Source organism: Equus przewalskii, chromosome 32, assembly GCF_037783145.1.
Source record: "Equus przewalskii isolate Varuska chromosome 32, EquPr2, whole genome shotgun sequence".
Lineage (NCBI taxonomy): Eukaryota > Metazoa > Chordata > Mammalia > Perissodactyla > Equidae > Equus > Equus przewalskii.
This window is the reverse complement of record NC_091862.1, coordinates 2,349,534-2,364,388: the sequence shown is the minus strand read 5'-3', so window position 1 is coordinate 2,364,388 and position 14,855 is coordinate 2,349,534. Positions and strand designations below refer to the sequence as shown.

Sequence of the window (14,855 nt, the reverse complement as noted above, 5' to 3'; positions counted from 1 at the left end):
ATCAGGAGCAAAGTTTGGGAAATGACGCAAGCACTTTAACTTTGACTTCTTCTTTTATGGAAAAGGACCAAACTCTTACACGGGATCTGCTGGGACAGCCCTCGGTGCCCATGATGCTCATCGGGATTCAAGAGAGAGACTGTCCAAAAGGTATTTACAGTTGTCCTAGACAAGTGACTTCATCGGAATTGGTTTCTTTTTTCCTTCCCCTCGCCATGTTTGTGTGAGGCTGGATTCAAACTTCAGAGACATCATCAGCCCAGATGCTGCTCATTGTACAAAACTATGAGCGTCCATGCTGTGTGTGTATCTTGTGTTGCTGGAGCAATTCTGTTTCAGACAGTGGGGAGGTACCAGGCTTTCTAGTCAGAACTTAAGAAGCAGCTGGGCCTGCTGCTGTTGCTTCCCCTAGATAAGGTCGAAAGTTCTCCAGCAGTGTCCAGGGGCCCCGCTGGGCTGCAGAAGGCCGGCGCCCATGTCACAGGCAGGGGCCCTGCTCGGCTGCAGAAGGCCAGTGCCGATGTCACAAGCAGTGGCGTGAGCTAATCCAGAAAGCCCTCCTATATCCCTGCAGCTTGTTAAGTTCGCTGTGTTGATGGACGTCCTCAGACGCACACAGGATTCATTACAATGTTCTGTCCTCTTCAGCTAAACTTAACTCTTGGGAATTCCCTGCACTCCTATGGGAATTTGAAGTTGAAGTTACTGGCTTTTTGAGAGTCACATGTGACTGGAGAAAGTTAACATTTTAGTAAGGAGAACACTTTGCCTTTTTCTGCATGTGTTTAAATACAGCCCCAGTAAGTTTCACTAAAGGTAGAGGGTCGTGGCACGATTAAAGAATGAGTCTCTCTCACAGGAGGTCTCACTGAGCTGCCCGCTGTGTAAACTTAGCTCCTTGTCGACAGGCTGTGTCCATCTTGACCAATAATCTTGTGCATTTCCCCCTAATGCAGCCAAGACGCAGATGCACCTGGAGGTTCTGGGGCCCCTGAAAACTTGACCTTCAAAGAACGCCAGCGCCTCTTTTCACAAGGTCAGGATGTGTCCAATAGAGTCAAAGCGTCTCGGAAGTTGACAGAGCTGGAGAACGAGCTGAACACCAAATGAGGAGGGGGGCGCTGCGGGCAGGGCTTGGAGACGGGAGAGGAGGCTGCGTCCCCAGGTCCCCACCGCTGCCTCCACAATGTCAGGATGGAGACGTTCCAGTTCCGAGGAATTCTATTTTATTTTGCCGAGAGATTGTCCTTTCTACAATTTAAATACTAATTTCCTAAGTCTCTGACTCACATAAAGGTAACTTTTTTTTAGTTTCTTTTCTGGAGTCTGAGTTTGAAAGGGGACAGAATGAAGGGCCGTAGAAGATAATGAAATGTTTCTCCTCCCGTCTCTTCCCCAAGGAGCACAAAGAAGTTTCATTTCTGTTCTTTCTCAAAGACTTTCTTTTAGCTCACGCAGAATAGCTTGAACCACCCAGACTATCGTTTGCACTATTTAGTAGCAACTGCACACTGTTCTCGGGACGAGTCAGGTCTCGCCTCCCCGGGGAGAGGGCTTGCGAGCACGTGCTGTCTGTACGTCGAGCGCAGCCCACGTGGCAGCCCCTCTGGTCTCTGCGTGGTCACGACGCAGGAGGACGATGCGCACCAGAGACTTTGCTCCATCTCATTCCTTGCAGGTACACGCCCGCCTGATCAATGCTAAACGTGTGATTGGAAAGAATTTCTCCAAGAAGAAAATGTTGAGGATTTAAACTTAGGAAATTTTATTTTTATAAATATCAGATTATTGTTAGACTAATAAATCATTGGTGATTTTGAAGATGGCAGTTAAGTTAGAAAGTTAACTAAATATTTCAGGTATTCTAAGGGAATCTGTGAAAGAAGATGTCCTTAGCCGCACGGTGTTGCTGTGAATAGGAACGAAAATACCTGAGAGGAACCGAGATTAGCAGCTGACACTCCAGCACAGCTGTTGTTAGAGGTTTTAAATTTGCAGCACTAGATTTCCCTTGGTATGCTGTCAGGGAGCGGAAGGGTTCAACTGCATATGACATCTGTAATTTAAATATTGTAAGAATAACTCATGGCAGTTCAAGCTATTTTTTTACACTCTAATAGAGTTATTTAATTTTCATTGTTGAATTATCAGTCACACTGTCATTTCTTCAGCTATGGCTATGTAGCTGACGTTGGGGAGATGGACCTCACTTTGTTTATGTTGTGATGTTAAAATGGTAAATTACTTTGTGATTACGAGCACATTTTCTATTTGACAAAGCCCTGCTGTGGGGTCTGGGTGATTTTCCTGTACCGTATTGTTCTCTTACAGCTGTGTATGTTCAGAGAACGTACACACTTTGAAACAGAAGAGGAAGAGGCTTTCTGGCCTTACGATCACTTTAATGAGAGTTGTATGAGGAATCATTAAAATGCGAGTGTAAATATTTTTGTGTCAATCAGGGTTCTTATTTGGAAGTGTGCTTTTACTGTTTCCCGTGTTTAAGTAAGAGTAAAATGCAAGGAAGGACCGGCGTGCTGGCTCCATGCACGCGGCAAAGTGGGCTCCTCCCCGAGGCCTGGAGAGTGCTGGCCGCCTGGTGGGATGCGGCCCACCCCTTCTTTATGGAAAAAGATGCAGGAGAACGACTCTCCTGTTAATATGTGGAAAACAACAAATACACATACATCCGCGCAAACGCATGTAAATAGCTACATCCAGGGACGTTTGTGTGTGTGCCTGTGAGCCCGTAACAGGAGGATTTGGCCATCCTTAGATGAGGTCAAATGTGAATACATGGGAAGTGCTTTTCCTGCCTGTGCGTCACTGTGGAAAACGTCACAACTGCTGTAGTGTCCCTTTCTACTGTATTTCATTTGCAGCCTATTTTTAATAAACTTTGTATGTATTTAAGTGTGTTTGCTGTTATTTTAATAGTGCTGACAAAGCTTGTATTAGTACTGTCAGCCCCCCACCCCTGGTCCATTGATTTGTTAAGCTGAGCGCCATTTCCGTGTCAGGCAGCATGCTCGGTTTGTGGGGAAGTGCCCTCTGTCCCCACCGTGCAGCCGGACGTCACGAAGCTTCCAGGTCCCCCCGACCGTGGTCCCCTACACTCAGCCCCCAGACTTTTGTGACCTCTGCTCAGCACGTTAGCAATCCCCAGGGCCATTAGGACTCTCTCAGTGACGCTGTCACAGCATCGCCTCCTTGAATTCTTAAGCATGCCCAGGAGTTCGCAAATTGCATACACAAGATGTCCTGGTGAGATGTGTTTGAGGGTGGGGACCCCCCCCTGAGGTGGCTCACGTGGCGGGGTGCGTGATTACAGAAGTGCCAGGCCCATGCCGCGTGCAGATGGAACAGGGCCTCGGCTCAGCCCTGCCCCTCGGACACGCTTCCTCCTGTCCACGCACCAGCTGCGCGTCCCTGTGTCTAGCTGACCTTCTCTCCACGGCCTCTGGGCAGGAGTGCCGGGCTCGGACCGCGCCCAGCATTTCAAGACGACTTTGAGGAGGAGGCAGTGTCTCAGGGTTGTAGAAACTGGTGGAGATCTTTTTGGCAGAACCACGTGTTCACAAATTGAAACAGCACTTTTGGTATGGTTTTTTTTTTTTCTCTCCCCAAATCCCCCTAGTACATAGTTATATATTTTAGTTGTGGGTCCTTCTAGTTGTGGCATGTGGGACACCACCTTAGCGTGGCCTGACGAGCGGTGCCATGTCCGCACCCAGGATCCAAACCTGCAAAACCCTGGGCCGCCAAAATGGAGCGCGAGAGTGTAACCGCTCGGTCACGGGGCCGGCCCCTCACTTTTAGTATGTTTTAATGCCCAAAAGGGTACTTTAAAGTTTGGGGAGTCAAAAATTTAGAGTCTGGGGGCTGGCCCCAGTGGTGCAGTGGTTAAGTTCTCATGTTTCGCTTCAGTGGCCCAGGGTTTCACCTCTTGGGATCCCAGGTCAGGACCTATGCACCGCTTGGCAAGCCACGCTGTGGTAGACATCCCACGTATAAAGTAGCAGAAGATGGGCACGGATGTTAGCTCAGGGCCAGTCTTCCTCAGCAAAAAGAGGAAGATTGGCAGCAGATGTTAGCTCAGGGCTAATCAAAAAAAAACAAAGTGTCTGTATTAAGACTGATTCAGTCCCGTCTCAAGGCCGTAGTTCTGTTGCTCTTAGTGGAAGTAGTATTCTCTCCTACTGTGGTCTCTGTCTCTGGGGTCCTGTAAAAATCGCCGCGGGCACTTGACGGTGTCCTAGTTTGTGCCCTCGGACAGCGGTTTCCTCTGATTTACTGCATGGAAAACTGATTTCAGAAATTTATTTCCACGCTTACGGTAACATTAAGCCACAGCAAAAGTTAAATGGAATGACTTGCAGAGGGAAAAAAATGACAGCGCAAAAAGTGACAGGTTTCTCCTTCTAGTATTCATCCAATTTACTCAAAGAAGTCATGTAACCCTAAAAGACACATATTCGACTTGAATTGGGATATAAAAGACAATTTCTTGCACAGTTTATTCAACAAATACAATTTAAGAGTTCCTACTCAGTGTCGGGCACTGGGGACACGGTGGTCCCATGTAGCCCACAGCAGGTCTAGGAAGACAGAAAAGTTTGTGTAAACATACAGTTTAGCACTGGATTTGTTTAAGGGAGATGCACAGGGCACTTGGAGGGTTCAATGGAAAGATCCGGTGTAAATTGTGGACATGGTAGACCGTTTGAGAAAACGATGCTCCCTTTTGAGAGAGAAGACTGTTGCAGGTGGAAGGAAATCCCGGAGGCCAAGAGGCCGCCACCCTCAGAGAAGCCGTCAGGGAGCCCAGAGCCAAGGGCAGCGGGGCCTCGGGGACCGGGGTCCAGGGGGGTCTTAGTCACGATAAGAAGGTTTATATTCTTCATGCAGCTTCCGGCCAGGTTTCGTAAAGCCACGTGAGGCCAATCAGTTTACTCCGGAGCGTAGCTGCGGTCCCCACACGGAGAAGGGACGGGAGTGGAAGGCTTCCGCCGGAGCCGCGGGACGCCGCGGGACGACGCGGGCCTGGGGCTTCCCTCTAGCCACTCTGCAGTCCGGAAAGCTACGCAGGTGGTGGGGAGGATGACGGAGATGGAGGTGAAGGCTGAGCGGCCTGGGGCGGGCAGGGCACAGCACCGTCCCGAGTGGAGTTGGCAGAGGCTGTGACGCCAGAGGTGAGGCAGGCGGGATGGCTGCGCAGACAGCGCTCTCCCTTCAGACGAGACTCCGGGGCGCCGTCTTTCAGCTCAGCGGCAGTCCTCCCACACGTCTTCACTGGGTGAAGCCTTGTTTTTCCCTCGGCTTGTAAAACTTGTGTTTGATTTTTTTTTATGGAGACTACAGGTGCAAAGGGCCTCAACCTAAATTGGTGACAATGGTTCCAACTCCAACTTGAATTTTTTAAAATAATAGGATATTAAGTAACACCAGAAAAAGGGAGACGTGGAAAACACTAGGTAAGTAGGACAGCTTTAAAGGGGTCCTGCCTCCACCAATTTTCTTTCCATGGGAACAGGCCCCAAAATAGAACAAACTATCTGAGTCAAGCAAAATATGTAACGTGGTCTAAACAGTGTATCCAAAATTAGGAAAGTGAAGCATAGCTGGGGCGGGGGGGAGGGGGTGTTCTTGGTTGCTTTGATTTCTGTTCTTTAAGTATCAATACCTGAGTACTTGAATGTTACTAAGGTAAATGTGGAAACTGTCCAAAATTCTCCAAATCTCTGTGGCTATAGAGTTGGATGTATTGAAATGAACCTGTCTTTCCTGGTAATTTGTGATGTTCCCTGAACACCGTTCTTTCAGGGGCTTTAAGTGATCTTTAATAAAATGAAAGCGATGGCTCAGCGAAGACCGGATGTCGCCGTCTGCTTATTTCCCTCTGAATAGGTCATTCAGATCTTCTCTCTCAGAAAGAATCCCTGTCTCCTGTCACAGCAAGACACGAGTGGAACACAGACAACGGGAAATCGGGATGAAGGAAGCGGGCACGCAGGTGTGAGAACCACGCAGGCTGACCGCCTCGTGCTGGGGTTTGCGTGTGGCTGTCAGCCTCTCGTCCTGCCCCTCGAGGGACTGGTCATGTCATCAGAACAGGAGCAAGATATGAGAGCCTTAAGGGAGAGTCTTCCCGGCACAAAGCTGGCACTGACAATGTTCTTGATGTGTCTGGGCTGAGCTCTCACATGCGCACGGGCCTCTGGCTCCCTCCAGAAAACAGCTCTCGGCTGGGCTGCCGACCGGAAGTGGACAGGAGATGGTTTGATCCCACTGGCTGGTGCTAAAGAGAACCGGGCCGGACAGCAGTTAGAGCCATAAAAGCCTTTTACTCAGGACCACTGCAGTAGGGGAAAAGAGACCTCGGTGTAGACAGGCTCAATTCCAAATACGGCGAGAACAGGTGTGCTCAGTGGATGGAGAAGCACTGAGGAGACATCATGGGTGTGGCCACGAGGAATGCCCGGACGAGGCCTGGTCGGGAAAGGGGTCCGAGGAGAGTGTCAGCGGGGCTGGGAGAAACTCAGAAATGTCTGCATTCTGCGGTGCTCGTTATCATCGGTCTCATCACGTCAGGTCGCCGGCTGTCAGTGCTTACCTGTCGCCTTCTCTGCTAAGTTGTAAGTCCTGTGACCACAGGGACCGAGTCTTTTTGCTCATCACTCTGGCTCCCAGCACGATGCCCGGCATACAGTACATGCTTAGTCTATATTTGCCACATAAAGTCAAGTGTGGACACTGAGGCAGTGATCAGGACGTGGCGTGTTAGAAAGCTCTGGAATGGGAGGTGGGAAACCTCGGTCGGCACTGACGACTGGCCCCGACCACACGTTGCCTCACCCCCTGGTGATGGGCTTCTAGGTTGCCTGCAACGCCCTGCTGCTAAAACCCATGCAAAATGCATCTCCTCTGAGGGGTCCCTTAGGCACCTGGGGGAGGCTCTAGGAGTGGGTTTGCTGGATCACGTGTGTGCACAGCACACACACACCATGCATGTGCACATCATATGTGTGCACATCACGCGTGTGCCTGTACTGAACCTCACCAGGCAGGGCCAGAAGGTGGTCCGTGGTGGCTTTGCCAGCCCCTAGGAGTGAGGAAGGAAACCTCTTGCCTTGCATCCCGCCAACACATGTGCTCGTGTTACACCTCTGTGACGCTACTCTTTTTTTGTTATTTGTCAAATTAAGGCAGTTTCTACTGATTGATCTGCTACGGAAGATGACGCCTTAGCTTGTTCACGGTGTCCTCGTTTCCGTTCCCCTGCCGCCTCTATTCTTGACTCCATCAGTTATTCTGCAGACAGTGCATTGGGCTCCTGTGCCTGCCAGACTGTCGTAGCTGCTGGGGATCCCTCAGCCCTGCCCTTCGGAGCCACGTGCTGCGACGGCCGATGAGCAGCAATGACTATATAGCTCCGCGTCTGGTCTGCCAGGTGTGCCCAAGCCTGAGGACAGGCAGCAGGACAAGACGGATGTGGGTGCTACTTCATCGGGGAGGGTTGGATGACAATCCTGAAGGAGGGTGAGAGTGAGCCGCAGGCGTGTCTGGAGAGGTCGCGGGCAGAGAGAACCTCAGAGCAGAGACTGACGTGGGAGTGTACCTGGCTCCCCGAGGACAGGCCCAAGCTCACTGATCCTGGAGCCAAGTGGGAGGGAAGGGTCAGAGAGGAGCCGGACACCGAGGCAGGGGAGGGCGTGGACCACCGTGAGCTCTTTGGTTTTCATGCTGAAGGAAATGGGAAGGCGCTGGGAGGAGGTGATGGACTCCCATTTGTAAAACCACTCAGTTGAGACTAGACCGTAGACGGCTAGTGTAACGACCACGCAGTGGACAGAGGTGGCTTCACAGTGATGGGGTAGCAAGAACGGGCTGGTGCCGCCACTGTGTGCATCCAGCAGGATTTGTCAACAGACGGGATGTGAGAGAGAGAAAGGGCAGAGTGGATTCCAAGGTCCGGGTCTAGGTGAGCACAGCAGAGGGGCCTGGGCAGCAGGCCTGGCAGGGGACAGGGAGGCGGTGTGGACATCCACTGGGAGGTGCCATTCAGGCAGCTGGACCTCCAGGTCTGGAATTCAAGGAGAGGACGAGCTGGACACACACACCTGGACGTCGTCAGGGTTTAGATGGCATGTAAAGCTGCGAGACTGGAGACTGGCAGTGAAGACCGAGAAGGAGCCCCAGTGAGAAGGGGGAATCCCAAGGGAGGCCGGTGCCCTAAAGCCAAGTTCCAGAGTGTCTCGGGAAGGAGGGAGAGCCCAGCCATATGAAGTGACTCCCGGACTTGGCCGTGTGCCTATAATTGGCCGCTTTCCCTGTTTGGTGAGGAGCGGACCGGGAGCAGTGCTCATGGTTCCTGGGGAGCCTTGCTGTGCAGAGGGCAGGGAGGGGCTGGGGGTGGGGAGGGGAACATGGGTGGGGGTGGAGCACTGGGGCCCCCTGTGCTGTGGGACCCATTCCCTTAGCGTGGGCACAGGAGACAACGGTGGGTGTCCCTGTGCTTAGAGCTCAGCTGTAAATTGTCACTTCGACCTCTATTCATGCCTGGCCCACCCTGCACAGGACCCTGGACTCTGCTAGGGAAGAGCATCCTCCCCAACTTTCTCTCTGCCTTGGCTCTTAGAGGCGGGGGGCCGGGAGGGTGTCCTGCCCCTTAGCCACCTCCCAGTCCTGCAGGCGGGGGTGGGCTGCTGGGAGAGGTTCTGCACCCAACCCTCCCACCCCTCCCTGTCACAGGCCAGGACGTCCCCAAGTCCCCCAGCCAGGTCTGCAGATGGCTGTGGCCCCTGGGGGGCCTGCCCGCCCCACTCCTGCCGCCCGCCTGTGCTGGCGGCTCCCATGAGCCCACCAGGCTTCCCCTCCCCGCGTCTCCTCCCCCACAGGCCTTGTCAGCCCCTGTCCTGTTCTCACCTACCTTCCAAGGTGTCCTCTACCCACAGGTGGAGCTCCCGTGGGGAGGGAAGGCACGTAACCCGGCAGATGGAAACAGGAAGAGGAGAAAGGGGAAAAAGTTAGGTACTTTGCACCCAAAGAGACTTGTAATTTAATGGCATTTGGAACACCCCCAATATTTAGAAAACTTTTCAAATTTAGCTCCTCCCCTCCCGCTCCCTCCTCCTACTCCCTCCCCTCTCCGCCGTTCCCCCAGGGCCCCCCCCCACCCCCGCCCCGTACTCCACCCCGCCCCCGCCGCGCCGCCGTTGGGCCCACGCTGAGCCACCTGTCGCACCTGTCGCCAGGACCCCGGGCCGCAGGCCAGGCTGCTGGCGATGCCGGCGCGGGGCGGGCGCTGGGCGGGTTTCTGGGAGCAGCGGGCGCGGCAGCTGCAGCGGCAGGTGCAGGTGAGAGGGCGGCCGGCCCACGGGGGCCTCCCCTCCGAGCCCGGGGAGGGCAGGGCTGGGCGCGCGGGTCTCCCGGGCTGTAAACGGCTCCCGCCCCGCATCCAGCATCGCTCCGCCCGCCTCCTCCGCCCGCCCTCCGGGCTTCCGCCTCCTGCTCTGGAAGGGCGGCGGCCTGTAGGGTCTGTTCCCCAACCCGGGCCTCACCCCACGCCACACTCCCACCCGAGGGCCTCACCCACTCCCACCTGGGCCCTCACCGCCCTCAGGTGCTAAGTGGAAGAAGCCAGTCACACAGGCCCACATATCGTGTGATTCCATTTATATGAAATGTCCAGACTTGGCCAGTCTGTAGGAGGGAAGTAGGGTAGTGGTGTCCCAGGACTGGGGCAGGTGGGAGTTAGGGGTGATAGCCAAGGCTGTGGGTTTCTCTTTGGGGTGATACAAATATTCTACAATTAATCTTGGTGATGGTTGCACAACTCAATATACTGAAAGCTGCTGAATTGAGCACGTTAGATGGGTGAACTGTAGGTAGTGAATTTTGTCTCCATAAAGCTGTGGCTGGGGGCGGGCACGGACCCTGTGGTTGTCCAGGTGAGAGATGGCCCCATATTAGAATTACGTGGACTCGAGTGGGAATGTTCGAGAGACTTTTAAGAGGGAAAATTGACTGATGGCGGTGCAGAAAGTCAAGATGACTGCCAGGTTCTGGTTTGATAACCAGCCACAGAGATTGTTCTAAAATGATCCCAGGTCTCTGTGAGCTGCATGTCAGCCGCCGGAGGAGGAGGGCCCCATGGCTGAGCCCCCATCCTGGAAACGGGTGCCCTCCTCTCCCCCAAGCCCTCCAGTCACTGGCTGTCCCAGCATTTACCATAAATAGCTACTATTGAAACTCTTCAGCTGAAAACCCTGCAATGCCTTCCCAATGATGGAGGATGAAACACAACTTCTCCCCTGGCTGGGAGCCCCTCCCCCTGCACCCTGCTCTCCTCACCCGCTGTGCCCCAGCCTGGCTGACCTGCTCTCTGCTCCTGGACTTGCCAAGCTCATGCCGGCCTCAGGGCCTTTGCATGGCTTTTCCTTTGCCCAAGGTTCCTGTGGCTGGCTCTGAGGGCTCTCTTCCCTCTCTGGGAGCCGCCCTGTCTCTGTACTCACACCGCTCTGCTTGAGTTCTAGTGCTGCCACTGTCCCAGCTTATTAACTCCATCCACTGGCTCATCTCTTTTCCCCACCAGGATGCCAGCTCCATGCCTGACGTGCTCATTGCTGCACCCGCAACACCCGGACTAGTGCCCAGCACAGAATTGGTTTCTAACACATGCCTTTTGAATAAATGAATAAAAGGATGGAAAGTAATTTGGGTGAGCGGGGTCCTCAGAGTGGCTCCTTTCAAACTTTGCTGTGCGTGCAGGTCACCTGTGTGCACCTGCATGCAGACAGGATGAAAATGCAGACTCTGGTCGACTCGGGGTGGGAGCGTCCAGGATTCTGGGCTTCTAGCAAGTCCTCAGATGCTCCTGGGGTCTGGGGACCACACTTGGAGCCACGGGGTCATAACACAGGGTCGGGGAGCGAGGCCCTCGGCATCAGAGGGGCCCCCCGCTTCTGCTCCGGCTGACCTCTCCCTGCCGTTCTGTGCTTGCCTCCTGTCACCTGGTCCTCGCTCTGACGATGGAGGTTACCCTGACGCATGTCACGGTGGTTGACAACTCTCCTTTTGGATCCTTGGTTGTAGGCCAAAGAAGAGAGGATAGTCGAGCTGGAGACTGAAAATGCCATTCTTCACCTGAAACTGGCAGAGGTACTGTTCTCGCACGTCATGCACATGGGGTCGCGTGTGTCCCGCAAGTGGCAACCCGGTGGTAAAGTCCGTTTTCTGTCCTTGTAGAAGAAAGAAATTGACGGGGGTCCTTGTACTTTTCCTTTTTGCTGTCCCATCGAGCGGCGTGGATTCTTTCATTGATGTTTGAAGTGTCTTCTCCTACTGAACAGGTTTTTGTTCCAAATCCCTGTCTCTGTGCTGGAAGGGCTTTAGTGGGTAGTAAATTGACGAGGCAGCTGTGCATTTTTACAGCTTTGTTGAGGTATAATTTACGCACCGTGAATTCACCCCGTTTCCGTGTGCAGTCGCGTGTTTGGTGAATGTGTCGTTGCACAGCTGTCACTACAGTCAGCGTGCACCGTCACCTTCACCCCTAAAGATTCGCGTGCCGTTTCCCTTCTGCTTCCCCCTCCTGCCCCCAGTTCCAGGCAACCACCATCCTGGGCAGTTGGCCACTTTGACCTTCTGGGCTAAACCTTTGCCCGACTCTCCCCATGTCGTCTGTCCACCTCACCAAAAAAAAAGTCCCTGGAAGTCGGCTCTGCCCAGTCCTTCTTGCAGGTTTGTTCTTTACCTTTAAAAGGAAGGGCGTGCAAATGGAGAAGGCAAGGTGGCTGGCGATTCTCTGTGTTCTGAGACGGTTGGCCGTTGCTGCCTTTGGCAGGCTGAGAAGTGGCCCCCCAAAGATGGCAGGTGCCAATCCTGGAACCTGTGTATGTGACGTTGTCTGGAAAAAAGGTCTTTGCTGTCAGGATTAAATTTGAGATGAGGAGACGATCCTGGATTATCCTTGGGGCCCTAAATGCCGTCACAAGTGTCCTTATAAGAGGGAGGCAGAGGGAGATTCGACACACGGAGGAGAAGGCGACGTGAAGATGGGGCGGGGAGATGCGTGAAGACGTGAGCGACACAACCAGAGCCAAGGAGTGTCGGCGACCGGCCGCCAGAAGCTGGAAGAGGCCAGCAGGATCATCCCTTTGAACCTGTGGAGGGAGCCCGGCTCCTCCAGCACCTGGATTTTGGATGTCTGGCCTCCAGGACTAGGAGAGAATAAATTAATGTTGTGTTTTTGGTTTTTTTGAGGGGTGAGGAAGACTGGGCCTGAGTTAACAACTGGGCCAGTCTTCCTCTATTTTGTATGTGGGACGCCGCCACAGCATGGCTTGATGAGCCGGGTTTAAGTCTGTGCCCGGGATCAGAACTGGCGAACCCAGGGCCGCCAGAGTGGAGTGCTCAAACTCACCCATTACACGACTGGGCCGACCCCAAATTAATGTTGTTTCAAGCCTCTCCATTTGTGGCAATCTGTCACAACAGCCGTAGAAAACTGATATACCAGCATCAAATGACTCTTCTGAGTTCCTTGTCTTTAAATGACGACCCCTTTAGAATTCTCCTTAGAGTCAGGTCCAGGGGGTCTTCAGACTCCCCAGTCTCCTGAATCACCCGGTCAAGTTTCATTGGAAAAAATTAGTTGCAGCAAATTTCCAGATTAATTTAGGCCTGTTCATACTACGTCTTAAATTAAGTGAATATTAATTTACCCGTTCATCTGACCGGCGCTTCCAGGCGCATTTCTGCATGTGAATGCATGAAGGACCCCAGCCTGTCTGAGCCTGAGCACCCCTCACCACATCTCTACCGCGTCTCACCAATGCTTTTTGCCCTGGGTACCAGAACCTTCGCCACAGGGCTTCAGAGGAGCGCTGACGAGGGAAGATGGGAACGGTGCTTGGTGGATGAGGCTGGTGTCCAGACAGCAGGACCCCATGCAGCCCAGGTCACCTGGTCCTCCACACACTAGTCCAAGAGACCCCTGCAGCTGTAGCTGCTGGAACCCAGTGTTTGGAGGAGTCGCACAGGCTGCAGGTCAGAGCAGACACAGATGACGGCCGTTTACCACCTTCTGTCGGTCGGGGTGGCTTCAAAGCGCCAACAATTTTTCCAAGCATCTTTGAGATGCAATTGAAATTTTTTTTTACATTTAAGATCGTTAGGCATAGAATGCCAGATAAAGCCTGTAACGCTGTTGGCATTTGTGTTGTAAGTCCCCTATAGTCTTTTGCTCATTGAAAACAGGAAACCTTAATTTTTGTGGCCCGTACTTCCTTCCTCCTCGCTCACAGCCTCCGACCTCACAGCTCAGACCCTGTGAACCGAGATGGAGTGGACAGAGCGTGTTCAAATGACGGATCTGACACTACAGGCCTCTGCGGTGAAGCGGGTTCTCACCTGGACTGCCCAGGCCGTGCGGGGAGGGACAGCTGTCGCCCGCCGTGGGCAGAGTGGATGGTACGCAGTGGCTTTCTGCCTTCCCGCCCTCTGCAGGGTGGTTCATCCTTTCCAAAATTAATATCCCTCTTCTCAGGTTCTCACTGTCCTAAAATCAGCCCAGTGTCCTCTGCCTGATCACCAATGTGCTTATATTTACCCACTTTCCTCTTCAGTCTCCCCGTGTGTCCCTGGGTCTGTGTCACTCTGCCATCCGTGCGTGTTCCTGTGTCAGCACCTCAGGATAAGCTTTCTTTCTACTTCTCCTAAACCAGCCCTTGAAGCTCAGCCAGCCCCACTTTCCGTATAAGTTACTTGAATGCTCTGTTTTATTTTTCTCTGAATTGCTGTTGCACTTAGAGTCAACATCAGAGACTTTAGAATATAGTTTTTCATATTTAGATGTACATTGTTTTTTTTTTCCAGAGAGAATCTGAGCCTTATGAGTTTTGGGACTTTATTTTGGTTCAGTTTTTTCCTTAGTCAAAAGAAGAATAGATATAGTTCATCTCTCTCTCTCTCTCTCTCTTTTTTTTTTTTTTTTTTTTGGTGAGGAAGATTTGCCCTGAGCTAACATCCATAGCCAATCTTCCTCTTTTTGCCTGAGGAAGAGTGGCCCTGTGCGTCTTCCTCTACTTTATATGTGGGACGCCATCACAGCATGGCTTGATGAGCAGTGTCTAGGTCTGCGCCCAGGATCCAAACTCACAAACCCCAGGCCACAGAAGTGGAGTGCACAAACTTAACCACTGTGCCACCTGGCCGGCCCTGATAGTTCATCTCTTAATGTCCCTTAATCTCTAATTTGCCGACAAATCTTTGCTCACTCTACCCTTGGTATCCACTACATTTAATACAGTGCTGGCTGCCCAACAGGTGTTCAGCGTATTCTTTATAATCCCCCTGATTGACAGGTTTCTCCTGAGCTTCCCTTTTTTATAATTTCTCTATTTAACTTGTTTACACTTCTGAAATTTTCCCATCAAGAGTAAATAGATTTTCCAACCTAATCAGTAGCCCTTCTCAGCCGCCATCTTTGAATCACGTTGACTCTCAGACGGATCACCAGTAATCTCGACCCAGCTCTTGGCATAGGAGAAGAATTGGGTTTCATGAGCATCAGAGCCAAAAGCTTCAGTAAAAAGAAAGCATTCATCCTGATAAATTGAGGTCCAGGGAAAACATTGATTTCAACCCCAGCGTGAGCCAGAAGGAATCCTTGATTCTCGCTATTGAAAAGAATGAGCAGGTTCAAAGAATATCATTGTGACAATATGGACCTTTGATTTAGCTTCTCCCCTGAAGATTTAGAGGGGAATATCCTAGGAGGTACAAGTGGGATCCTTCCAGGCCTTATCTCTGGTATTTAACTGCCATCTCCTGTCCTGTTGTAAAGATGAAGG

The 14,855-nt window shown here is 52.3% G+C and overlaps 2 protein-coding genes and 1 long non-coding RNA gene across 47 annotated transcripts in view; 2 read left to right on the top strand and 1 right to left on the bottom strand.

Annotated features, from left to right (window-relative positions):
* AFDN (afadin, adherens junction formation factor) overlaps positions 1 to 2,913 on the top strand; it is a 140,093-nt gene extending 137,180 nt beyond the window's left edge. For 35 of the 36 annotated variants that reach the window (XM_070602887.1, XM_070602868.1, XM_070602901.1 and 32 more), the window contains 2 exons: positions 66 to 150; positions 957 to 2,913. In XM_070602887.1, the coding sequence (XP_070458988.1) occupies positions 66 to 150; positions 957 to 1,110 (239 nt within the window). In that variant the 3' untranslated portion in view covers positions 1,111 to 2,913. The remainder of the gene's footprint in view (positions 1 to 65; positions 151 to 956) is intronic. The other variant, XM_070602903.1, reaches the window with a different exon arrangement.
* Positions 2,914 to 4,485: 1,572 nt separating this feature from the next.
* LOC139080757 (uncharacterized) lies at positions 4,486 to 9,192 on the bottom strand. Its single transcript, XR_011535498.1, has 2 exons — positions 8,930 to 9,192; positions 4,486 to 8,169 (listed from the first exon to the last, which is right to left on the bottom strand). It is a non-coding gene; the product is annotated as an uncharacterized lncRNA (long non-coding RNA).
* Positions 9,162 to 14,855, top strand: part of KIF25 (kinesin family member 25) — a 53,771-nt gene continuing 48,077 nt past the window's right edge. For 2 of the 10 annotated variants that reach the window (XM_070602913.1, XM_070602909.1), the window contains exons 1-2: positions 9,180 to 9,356; positions 11,095 to 11,160. In XM_070602913.1, coding sequence (XP_070459014.1) covers positions 9,285 to 9,356; positions 11,095 to 11,160 — 138 coding nt within the window. In that variant the 5' untranslated portion in view covers positions 9,180 to 9,284. Of the gene's footprint in view, positions 9,357 to 9,430; positions 9,536 to 11,094; positions 11,161 to 11,247; positions 11,352 to 14,855 lie in introns of those variants that run through there. The other 8 variants (XM_070602910.1, XM_070602905.1, XM_070602911.1 and 5 more) reach the window with 6 other exon arrangements.